The following is a 12500-nucleotide window of genomic DNA, read 5'->3' on the forward strand; positions in this document are numbered from 1 at the left end:
CATAGACTAATACATAATGCACTTCATATCAAAAGGCAAAGGAAACAGAAGTACAGAAAACTTTTTATTTTCCTTAAACATAGTGCACTAGTATTTACAGAAATCCGATTTTTAACACCACTGAGAGCGTTCACAGATTTTTTTTTACACTGCATTTATGTTATATAAATCTTTCACATTGCTCCCAGGGAGTTTGTGTTCCACCGTACCTCACGAGGAACGCAATAAAAAAAAAGAAAAAGGAAAATGAAAAAATGTTTTGGTAATTATTATGAAAATAAAATAAACACTGATGCACCACATACATAATATATGGCTTATAGTACATAATGTACATTGGATACTTTCTACCCTGAAATCTTATTACTGAAATAACATACAACAGGAACAGTATACATCCTGATGCTGCGAGACATGGGGAGTCATCCTCTCTACCACGATGATGCTGCTGTTCCAAAATGTGTTCTGTTACTTGAATAAAATAGAAAAAGGATATGCAGACTGAGCTGGAATTTGGTTCTTTAATGACATGTTTAAAGCCATTCTTAGATGGTTATTAGCCCCAGAGAAGTCACAAGTTCCATACATCATGAAGATCATTTTCAGGCTTGATAAGTCCAGCTGTACAACCACATAGAGACTGGGTAAAAGTGTATAAAAAAAAAAATAATACAAAAAATCAATAAAAAACTAAATACAAAATCAATAAAGGGTCTTTCTCCACTTCAACAAAACTGAAAATGACTGGGCAGTGTGTGGCTGATGAAACACCATGAACACCATGGTATATGTATTTGTTATCTAGATGTTATAATGATAAGAAATACCCAATGGGGACGAAAACAAAGTTTGTGCTCGCAATACAAAAAATACACTTTGCCTCGAATGTTACTCTCACACATGCATTCATTTAAAGCTCCGGGAGTTTACATTAACACTCACTCTCTCGCTCTTTTTTCATGTGAAGTAGAAAGCTATTAAAAAGAAAAAAAGAAAATACATAAATAATTAGAAGAAATCATTCTTTCCAACATCAACGGAAATACACACAATCACAATGTGAAGGACTTTGGTACCCCTTGTGTATGGCTGAAGGAACAGTATACCTGACAGAGTGGCGGTCTTGTGGTTTTGAAAAAGGATCATCATGTAATTAAAAGAAAAGAACAAGTTGTATATACAGACATGCATACAATAACAAGTTTTCATAGCAACAATGAAAATTCACATAAAAATCCTCACCTTTAACCGGTTATACAACAAAAATAAAATAAATAAAATCAATAATAATAATAATAATAATAATAATAATAATAATAACAATATTAATAAAAATAAATACAAAAAAATTATAATAGGAAAAACGGCTCTTTCTTCATACACACAAGTTAACCCGCCAATGATATCCAAGAGCCATAGGGGTGTGTTTTGTGTTATCTGAAGCTGCTGCTGCTTCTACCGGAGGAGAAGGAAAGAAATAGAAGTAAAAAACTGGCTGAACACAAACTTTTCCGGTGAAGTGGTGAATGTGTGTGGGGGTGGGGGGGTGGGGGGGGGTGAGAGTGATGAAAAGAGGGGAGAGGATCTGAGGGGAACATATAAGAAAATTATAAAAGGTATTGTATAACTGTTCATTAGAAAAAAATGGGAAAGCAGAGATTTGGGATGGAAGAAACAACTTTAATAACAAAGAAATGAAAAAAAAAATAATAATTATAAAAAATAAAAAGGGAACATTCTAGAATTCTATTCAAATCACACTTCAGACTGTTCTGCCTGCATTATCTGGTGGAACAACTATACAAATGGCCAACAATCCCGATGATGTGATATGATAAATTATGCACATGAGATGAAGTTCTTAAATGAACTCAAAACTACTAGAAAACATGTAAAAAAAAGAAAAAAAGAAAAAAAGAAAAAAAAAAGAGAAATTATGTATACATATTAAATATATATATAGTAAAAACACACAATTATAATATCAATGATAATAGCATCCAAAATGAAAGAACTATCAAGGCAAAATTAAACAAGGAAAAAAAAATCACATGAGAATAACTACATTGCATCTACATTTTCATAAATAATGTATCGGAAACTGAATGTAATCATAATCGTCCAAGCATGTTGCGAGACCACACACACGGTCCACTACACAATTTCCACATTTTCTTCTTTCCTATTTTTGTACCATGGTATTTACGCCAAGACACCTTTGCGCTCTTGGGTCTTGGGCATCCCTGATCGAGACAGAGCATAATGCATCTTCTTCATCTTCTACTGATTCCACCTCCTTTCTTCGTTATGCAACAGTATAGCCAACAAGAGATATTTACGCTAGAAGTCCAACCTTGCGTCCTTGTGTGTGTACCTGTGTGTGTGTGTGTACGCCACTAACAGTATCACAATCTTTGGGAGTACATGATGAAAGGGTATAGGAGAGGAGAAGGAAGAGGAGGAGGAGGAGGAGGTGGAGGAGGTGGTGGTGGTGGTGGTGGTGGTGGTGGTGGGGTGTTGGGGGAGCTCAATAGGGTATTCTCCCTTTAAAGACACTTCCAAACATGGAGACACTTCTGAAGGAGGGCAGGGGGAGGGTGCCTTAAATTAAACACTGCTGCCTTGGCCTTCATTCCACATCTTCCTCGCTCACTTTGGGCCCTCCAGCTGCTTGTAGGATGCTCTGAAGGAGAGAGAGAGAGAGAGAGGACTCTTGATTAGGGCATAAAGGAGTCAAAGGGTGAAATGTGATCAAAGAAATTATAGCAGTAGGGACCTAAGAATAACCAGATAACAGAGAAATGATTGGCATAAGAGAATTAAGTGTAACTGAAGAATGCAATTAACTGAAGAGAAATTAATGCTTCTGCTCGTTAAGCAATATCAGTAAACAATAGAGGGAGGGAGAAAGGAGAGGGGAGGAAAAAGAGGAAGAGGAAAAAGAGGGGAATGAAGAAAAATAAGAGAAGGAAAAATAGGAGGAAGGAGGAGAGGGAGAAAGAGGAGCAGGAGGAAAACAAAGAAAAGGAGGAAGAGAAAAAAAAAAAGAAGGGGGTTAGAGGGTTATGAGGAAGATGAGGTAAAGGATGAGGATGATGATGATGATGAGGATGATGATGAGGATGAGGATGATGATGATGATGATGATGATGATGAGGAGGAGGAGGATAAAGATAAAGAGGGGAAGGAGGAAGAGGAGGAAGTGGGTGACAAGGAGGAGGAAGAGGATTACGAGGACGACAAGGAGGAGGGGGGGGGAGGGGGTAGCAGGAGGAGCAGTCAAAGAAGAAGCAACAAAATAAGAAAGTAGAGAAAAAGAACTGTTGAAAAAGACAGGGAAGTGAACAGGCCATGACAATGAAAAGACAAAACAAAAGGAGATACCAAAACAGGCACTTTCAACCCACCTCCCCAACTGCTGGCAGCTTCTGAAGGAGCATCTGGAAGACCTGAGGGGGGAGAGTCTGCTGTAGGACCTGCAGGAGCTGCTGAGGCTGCCCACACACTGCCACAGCCCTGCTCAGGTGTTCCACGCCTGCCTCCACCTCACCTTGTGCCAACAACTCTTCTCCAGCCTGTGGGAAGGACAAGGAATGACAGTGCTATTGAATAACAAGTTCTCAAAGTTTTATGGTACTGATTAACCCTCTGCCAGTGGGTGGGATTCTATGGTCATCTGCCTGTAAATGAAAGTGCTAATGTGTACACTGCTTTTCTTGTTAGGAATGACATGTTTGATTGTAAGAATGCTCAATATCTTACCTCCTCGGAGGTGAGATAAATGCAGCATGAATAATAGTTTAAAAATATGATGGAAGTTGCCTAATGCAGTCAAAGGGTTAAAATATATCTGTCATTACTAACAAGATATATTACAAAGCATAGAAGTTCATCACTGGCACTGAGGACAATATCAAGGTCTATGAACCCTGTATTGCCCAAAATGATGAATTAATCAAGTTTTCCCTGGCTTTCAATGGAAGAGTAGATTTAATACCCTACGTTAGCTATAACAAATTTGTCTGTTATCCTTCTCTTAGAGGAGGCCAATTGGAAGCTGATTGGTCAACTGTTGGCCACAAAACAAAAATAGAATTTGGAATTACAATGCATATAGAACCACATGGGTGAACTCTACAAATTCCATAATTCTAATGAAATAAACAGTATAAAGCATTTATTGACTGGCTCTGAGGATATACCACTACAAGACTGGTAAGAGAGCTAGAGGCAAATAAGTCTTTGTGCCACCCTCCCCCCAAAAAAAATTATCAAGAGATTTTACACTGTAGACTAATCTACAAATATTATATACTGCAATTTTAAATTTGCCAGACCCATTTTATATCCCCAGAAAGCAGAGATGAACCCAATGCCACTGGGTGGTTTCCCGATGGAAAAGCCCTCTCTCTTGGGCTGTAGTAGCCTGGGCCACACCGCCCAGGGGATCATGTCAGCACAATAGTGTGCATGGCATGACCATACATGCCCCCACAAGATGGGACCAGTGCACCATGGCACGTATGCACATGCCACCCAGAATATAGTTCAGGCATGCCATGGTATGTATGTACATGCCACCCAGCGGCAAAGGGTTAAGGAGATATCAGTAATACAAGAAACAATACAAAACACCAAATCTCAAATCATGAACAGATTATCAGCAACTTACCTGGACCTGAGCGAGGAAGAACTTCTGCACAGCCTCCTGATCCTTGAGGTTTGGCCAGTTGACTGACTTGCCGCCTGCTGCACTGCTCTTGGCTGTCTTACGACCTGTTAGATAAAAGAGATGGGTCATTGGAGTCAAAATATGTGGAGCTCATTACAGGCACTATGAATATTACAAACATGCCAATAAAGCAACTCCTTTGACAGTTTTACAGAAAGAAGCATTAGCACAACGTCTAATATCTTGCTGGAAAGACAATATAGGTCAAATTTAATCCCTATAATCAAAAACACTTTATTTTACATATCCCCCAGCCTACTTTCATTATACAGAATAAATCAACTATAATCCAACTAAATCATCTTCCTTTTTTCATGTGCTTGTTATCAGTCTACTCACAATCGAAATGAGGTCAAAGCATTGTTTTTCTAAATATGGAACAGGGTTTTAATAATCAATTAGTGAAAACTTTTTTTTTTGTGCACTGTTCTTTGATGGGGACAATTTTGTATGGGAAACAGTATAGGCCTGAGACTGATACAGTGTTTCAAAGCTAAGGTTCTGTATCTGCTGGCATCACTTAATGCTTTGTATAAGGGTATACGCATTGTCCACACTTTATGATTTTCTTTTTAACAGAGATGGCTCCACAAATGCTCAGCCGCCAGGGAGTCAATTATTAGCCAAAGATGATCTCACCTCATTTCCCTATTCAATGAATTTGTTGTTTTTTTCTAATGCTACTAAACTTAATACTGCTATTTTTATTATTGACATTATTAGTGTCTTCTGTATGTGCCATAAAAGTTAATCTGGTTTTAAAGTTTAATCTAGATCTCTAGTGCACATGCCCATTGGTAGAATCAAGGATGAACTTTAAATACACCTCTGGAACAGCATTAACTTGAAATACACCTCTTGAGGTGTATTTAACCCAATGCTGCCGGGGAAAATGAACAAAAAATGGGGAAAATGCTGTGCCTATTTTCAATATTTTTTGTGAAATGTCTGCCCATAGATGGCTCTGCTAGCGCTTAGCCACAAAGGAGTCGATTAGTAGACCTTGTGACCGTAAAATGTATTTTTTACAAGTGCTATGAATGTCGATGGTGTTAGTTTTATTATAAACATTATAATTATTATAATGTTTTTTAACATTAGTAACAGCAAAAAAAGATAATGTAAAATATTTTGTAAATCAAAGAAAAGGGTGAACAGGCGAGACAGGCAGTACTCGTTCTGGCTCATTGGTGACTTAGTACAAGTGTAGCCATCTATGTGTAAAAATAATCAAACAAGTACTCACAGTGGGCATAGCACGTGTCTACACGTCGTACCCGTTGGCAAGGGGTTAAAGGATCAATAAATTACAGGCATCTATACATTTATATATGTATGTATATATGCACACATGCATGCACACACACACAATGTACATATATGAATGTATATATACATATTTGTACATGTACATATACATACACATGAGGTTTGTTTACTAATGCAGGCTATGTGGGAATCTCATAAATAATTACTTTTTCAATATTCTATGGTATTAGCTATGCTAGCAAGCATGGAGGGAAGGAGTTATTGGGGGTTAGGTAACGTCCTAAGAATATGCAAGTTAAAATTAGTTTCTGGGCTACATGAGATATGTACTTATCTATTGGCTTTTGCTTTTCTTTGAAAACTTATCAAGACACATTATGGAACACTGTGGATTCAGCAATTCCAATCTTATCTCTCAACACTGCAAACACTGCAGCTTGCATCAAATATTATTTGTAATGCTACTAAGAGCAACACACTGAGATAAAGGGAAATGGACACTACTAACTTATAGAGCATAAGAAACAGTGAAAACAACACAGGTACAGCTGCTCTCGCTTCATATTCACTGTGAACTGACAAAAATATCTACTGCATATCACCACTCACAGACTAAGCACACAACACCCTCATATAGCCAGAGCTCTCAATGTCACTTTTTCTGTAGGTTGGCATGTGCTGAAAAGGGTGGGGTAGAGGGGGACTTGCCCCCCCATCTAGGAAATAAATAGAGAAGGTTAGGTTTGGATTTTTGAAGTGTCTATATTTACGTAAATAGTAAATAAATACGTATATAGGCACACTACAATTTTTTATAGGAGTTCTGTTCTTGTAGCAGGTGTTATTGCATATACTACTTGGACTGGTTTATCTCTCTTTAAGGAGTGATTGTGTGGGCGTGAGTATCCACAGGTATGGCTGGGTGCTGAAGGAGAAGTTGGAGATCAACAGGGGAGTTGGCATGCTCCCCAGTGGGCTAAGGTCTGGGTAATCCTTATGTTGCTCCTGCTGTTGTCATGTTTTGCTGGAGGATCAGGGAATGCTCATCTCGGTTCTGGATTCTGCGGCTTAAGTTCACGTGCTGTGTAAGTGTGCAGGGAATGAGGGGAGAGCACTCTCCAATGAGAGAGCCGAGAGGTGTCCGTGTCAGCCACTCAGGTCTCTTAAGAGAGTCAAGAGAAGCGCCTGCTGCTGAGAGTGTGAGGACACGGCTGTGGACCTCATGTGACCCGACCTGGGGAAGTATGCTGAACTTTAAGTTGCCAAGTCGTGCTGCTACAGGTACTCCCCCTCCAGAGAGTGAGCTAAGCAAGTGATAGAAATATCATGATGAGTCACTCTGGCTGACTCGGTGCTGAGGAAACTATGCCAAATGAGGTTGCGCTGGTGCTGAGTAAGGTGATTGTGGTGTCCGCCACAGTCTTGTTTGTGCAATGTGGAATTCTTGCTTAACCCAGAAAACACACAACTGACATGCTGGAATGCCAAGGCTGTTCAATGTGCCATCCTGCCATGAATCTTGTTTATTTAGGTGGGAATTAGGGCTATCATGCAAACCAAAAAATCCAAACCTAACCTTTCCTACTTTATATTTATTCCCTTGATAGGGGGGGAGGGGGGGCAAACCCCCTGTCCCCTGCCTTCATTAGCACTTTGTGCCAAATTATAGAACAGTAAGAATTCCAAACTGCACGCACACAACTGGAACTCCTAGAAAAATAGTCGGTTAATGTTACAGAGAGCAACACATAGAGGGTAATGTATACTGGCATCTTATAGAGCATAAGAAATAAAGGGCATTTGTTACTGAGAGCAATGCATCCTCCAGAGAAGAAGTCCCAAAACCAGGCCATCATGGAAATACAAAATTCAAACCTAACCTTTCCTGCCTTCTTTCTATTCCCTGGTAACTATGAGGCCACTGCAGATGTTCCTGCATTATCCATTACTCTATATTCTATGCCCTACAAGATGGCAGTGTCCATTTCCCTCTATCTCTGTGCATCGCTCTCGGTAACATTAGCCAAATAGATAAACAGCACAGGTAGAGCTATAGCGACCTCCTATTTACTGCGCAATGATGAAAATAACCACGTCATTACTCAGAGACTATATCCACAACACCCTCACAGAGCCAAAGTTCTTAATGTCATGTTTTCTATACAGGAGGTTTGCCCCTTGTCTTGGGAAAAAAATAGAAGATAGGAAAGGTTGGGTTTGGAATTTTGGGTTTGCATGATAGCCTGGTTTCGGGACTTCATTACTGGAGGGTGTATTGCTCTCGGTAGCAAATACTAGAGTCAATAGGCATTGACGTTGCCGTAAATATAGCCACAGCCTTGGATTTTGGGGTTTGTGTGAAACTCTGGTTTTGGGACTTAGTCTGCCACTCTCTTTAACAAATACCATAATATCAAGCAAGGTTATAAACACAACATGAATTTTCCCCTAACTCGGGATCACACACTTCAAAGTCCTCTCTATCATCAAACCCTACAATCCTAACTCTCTCCATCCTACCCTTGAAAACATTGAGAGACAAATTGAAAAACTTTTAAAAATCCCTTCATTTCCTCATGCGTTCATTCACAACTCCCCCGATAAAATGACTCCCAACTCCCCAGGCTACAACTCCCCCGTTAAATTGACTCCGCGGGGATACGAGTCAGCGCCGGAGAGACGCTTTAGAGCCGCTACAGAAAACCTCTCTCATCCTTACGCCTCTCCCTGAGCTTTTTCTTGAACTCGGGGTCACTCCTCCTCCTCTGGTCGAAGTAAATGCAGTACCCGAGGAACAGTGCCCCGGCGACGCCCGCGCAGATGCCCAGTGTGCCCTTGGAGATCATGGTCATGCTCACGACGACGCTCTCACAACGCGGATTCTTGGGTCCCCTTGTTTTCCCACACTTCAGGTCCTTAGGCAGGGGTTTCACTGGCTTTTAACGTGAGGGAGGAGAGTTTACGGAGCGTCGGCGTCGAAGTTTTCCTTTGCAGCCGATGCCAGGCCACGGGGGACTATAAGTGTCGGAAACCACGTGGGCGGAAAGGCGGGCGATAGGGGGCGCTTCGAGGGGATCCGATTCTCTTGATATTAGTGAAGGGATTATATATATTTTTAAGAACTATGGCAAAGTTTTTTTTATGGTTTATTGTGTATTTTCATATGTATGGAGTTTCGGTTGGATATTTTTCCATGCTAGTCGAGGGATATTTGTGGCATCCGTGGGAAGTATTCGTTTTTGAAAATATTTGCTCTGCTTGAACTTTTATTGCAGTTGTAGAAAATACTTTAGATTTTTCACTATTTTCTACTTTGATCTTGAGTTTGTTCGTCGTTTTTATTATTTTTATTATTATTTCATTGGTTTTAGGTGGATGTTTGTAGATGGCGCTAGAAAGGGATCCGATCCTCTTTCAAAGTTATTTTGATATATTTTTATTGCATTTTTTGTTAATCAAACGGTTGTTATTTCATTCTCAAGTTAATCTAATGCAATTATCCAGCGTATTTTCATAATCTAGAGAAAGATATATCCCAACTTATCCTCACTATAAAACATAGGGTTTACGTAAATGAATATAAAAGAGCATCACTTCTTTCCCCTAAATCCTAATTGAAGATTTTAGATGGTATTAGATCCCTTTCTCGAGCAAATTCCAATCCTCTAGTCTTCCCTTCCATTTCTCGTCTGCTAAGAAGGTGAATTTGGCGCAAAGTTTCGAAAGATTTGGATAATTTGTTCGATTTTAGCTGACGATTTTGGTTTGTTGAGGTAGAAATAGAAAGGTGGTATCAATTCGTTTCTCTGCGTATGTAAAGAATGCTAGAATTATTATGTAATGGTTTGTAGTGATTATTGTCAATATTTTTTGTTTAATTTTTTGCATTGATTTCTAGATAACGTCTTTCCTTCACAATATTTCCTTCTCCTTCGTATTTTTCCTTATCATCATCATTATTATTATTGTTATTATTATCATCATCATTATCATTATCATTACCACCATTATTATAATTCGTTATATTTTTTGTTCTTGCTGATTTACTATCGTTATCATTTTTATTCCATCATCTCTTTCTGCCTCATCTCTCTCTCTCTCTCTCTCTCTCTCTCTCTCTCTCTCTCTCTCTCTCTCTCTCTCTCTCTCTCTCTCTCTCTCTCTCTCTCTCTCTTACACACACGCGCGTGCGCACACATACACAGTCCTTACTGTTAAATTATTAATTTGTTTGTTTTTTCTTCTTCCTTTCCTGTATCAGTTCTCAGACTTCACGCTTCCAATAAAAAAAAAATATACACAAACAATCCAAAAAAAATAAAAGAACAACCAGGAAGAAAGTAATAGAGAGAGAGAACAGACAAACGAAAGGAAGAAACGGCAGAGAGAGGAGAGCGATGGCCTCAGCCGCAGAGCCAGGCCTATGGGCGGGCGAGGTGGAACATAGGCCTATACAAGCGACGCCCGTCATTCTGCACTGTGACCTCCAGCGACCTGACTTCACGGACTATCTGGGCAGCGGGTTCAAGATCAGAGGTCAGGATAATTATGATAATGGTGATGAGCATATGATGGGAGGGATGATGTAGTAGAAATGATAATGGTTATAATTAGTAATAATGATAGTGATGGTAATGATGATTATACTATTACTACTCCTGCTACTACTATTACTATTACTGCTATTACCACTACTGCTACTGCTATTACTACTATTACCATAACTATTACTATTACTACTACTACCACTACTATTACTATTACTTCTATTACCCTAATACTATTACTACTACGATTACTGCTACTACTTCTACTACCACTACTACTACTACTACTACTAGTACTACTACTACTTCTACTACCGCCACTCCTACTACTACCACTAGTACTACTACTACGACTACCACTACTACTACTACTACTAGTAGTAGTAGTAGTAGTAGTACTACTACTACTACTAGTAGTAGTAGTACTACTACTACTACTACTACTTCTACTAATACTACTTCTTTTAATGTCGTTGATGATGATGATTGTGATAAAAAATAACACAAATAAAACAATAGCAACGATCATTATCGTTACAATCATTACTATTATCTTTATCATGATACTGATAATGCTGAGAATTATAATAATAATAATGCTGATCATTAAGATGATGATGATAATGATGATGATATAATGAAAATAATCATTGTTATTACTATTATTATCGTCATGATTATTGTTATCACTTTTATTATCATCATCATTATTATCATTATGATTATTATTATTATTAGTGTGGTAATAATAATAATCATCATTATCATTATAATCATCATTATTATCATTATTATTACTATCATTATCATTATTATTACAATAATTATCATTATTATCATCATCATCATTATTCATCATCATCATCATTATTACCATCATCATCATTATTGTTATCATTATTATTATCATTATTATTATTATTATTACTCATTATTATTATTATTATTATTATTATTATTATTATTATTATTATTATTATCATTATTATGATGATCATCAGTATAATTATCATTATCATTATTAACATTATCATCATTCCCATTATCATCATTCCCATTATCATCATTATCATTAAAATCCCTTGTCACCCTTGGTATTGCAAATGTCATTATATTTATTCCATAACTGGCATTATCATTTTTGATAATGATAACAGAAACAATTACACAGTAATTAACAATAAAGATTACAATATTACCCACACTGACAACATCCACAGTGAGCAAATGCACCCCTAGAGACAGCGTTATCCTGCCAACGTGTGGTGTGGCTGTCCTCATCATCTACTTGTCCCGGATTTCCACCCCATCTGCACCCGCATCCACTTCTTCAGGCGAGGAGGGAGCGGCCGTGAAGGAATCGCTGGAGGAGGTTATCGAAAGGTATAGTGGTAGTTATGTTGTTATTATTACTGTTATTATTTTTGTTAATAACAGCGGCAGCGCCATTATCCTCAACGTCATCTATAACAAGTTGTGTTGACTGATCAGCTGATGGAAGGAATCAGCTGATTTTTTATAAACACTGGGTCACGTGCTCGTGTGTCAGAATTCCACCCACCTAACACACCCGCTCAAGCCACTTTCATTTGACCCACCTACTTAACCCACTTCCATTTAACCCACCCACCTAATCCACCCACCTAACCCACCCACTTAACCCACTACCACTTGACCCACCCACTTAACTTACCGACTTAACCCACCCATGTAACCCACCCACCTAACCCACCCACTTCCACTTAACTTCTCCGCCTAACCCACCCACTTAACCCACCCTCTATCCCCCAGAATTAAAGCATTCACCAGCCAGCACAAAGTGGGGATCCTGGTGCTCGTTGGGTCGGTGTTCGGAGAGGAGGAAGTGGGCGGAGTCATCGCGACGATCCAGAGGAAGCTTTTGCCACGCCCACCGCCCGTGCTGCCCGCCCACGGAGATGCACAAGCAGCCG

At 38.9% G+C, this 12500-nt stretch overlaps 2 protein-coding genes across 2 annotated transcripts in view; one reads left to right on the forward strand and one right to left on the reverse strand.

Moving 5' to 3' along the window:
- Positions 1–51: 51 nt before the first annotated feature.
- LOC125035356 (mitochondrial import receptor subunit TOM20 homolog) lies at positions 52–9017 on the reverse strand. Its single transcript, XM_047627689.1, has 4 exons — positions 8721–9017; positions 4673–4776; positions 3408–3575; positions 52–2683 (listed from the first exon to the last, which is right to left on the reverse strand). The coding sequence occupies exons 1-4, from the start codon at positions 8851–8853 to the stop codon at positions 2630–2632; spliced, it is 459 nt and encodes a 152-aa protein (XP_047483645.1). The 5' UTR covers positions 8854–9017; the 3' UTR covers positions 52–2629.
- Positions 9018–10257: 1240 nt separating this feature from the next.
- The window catches only part of LOC125035337, a 6937-nt gene continuing 4694 nt past the window's right edge, over positions 10258–12500 (forward strand). Inside the window, exons 1-3 of the mRNA XM_047627657.1 lie at positions 10258–10537; positions 11769–11931; positions 12340–12500. The exon at positions 12340–12500 is cut by the window's right edge and continues 23 nt beyond it. Coding sequence (XP_047483613.1) covers positions 10399–10537; positions 11769–11931; positions 12340–12500 — 463 coding nt within the window. The 5' untranslated portion in view covers positions 10258–10398. The remainder of the gene's footprint in view (positions 10538–11768; positions 11932–12339) is intronic.

This window comes from Penaeus chinensis, chromosome 19 (genome assembly GCF_019202785.1).
Source record: "Penaeus chinensis breed Huanghai No. 1 chromosome 19, ASM1920278v2, whole genome shotgun sequence".
Lineage (NCBI taxonomy): Eukaryota > Metazoa > Arthropoda > Malacostraca > Decapoda > Penaeidae > Penaeus > Penaeus chinensis.

What these genes read in the sequence shown, in the direction of transcription:
- LOC125035356 (XM_047627689.1), bottom strand. Translation starts at nt 8,853, where the DNA reads ATGACCATGATCTCCAAGGGCACACTGGGCATCTGCGCGGGCGTCGCC. An exon ending in TCTTCCTCGCTCAGGTCCAG is followed by an intron (nt 3,576 to 4,672) that starts GTAAGTTGCTGA and finishes TCCTTCCCACAG; the next exon opens with GCTGGAGAAGAGTTGTTGGC. An exon ending in AGCTGCCAGCAGTTGGGGAG is followed by an intron (nt 2,684 to 3,407) that starts GTGGGTTGAAAG and finishes TCTCTCCTTCAG; the next exon opens with AGCATCCTACAAGCAGCTGG.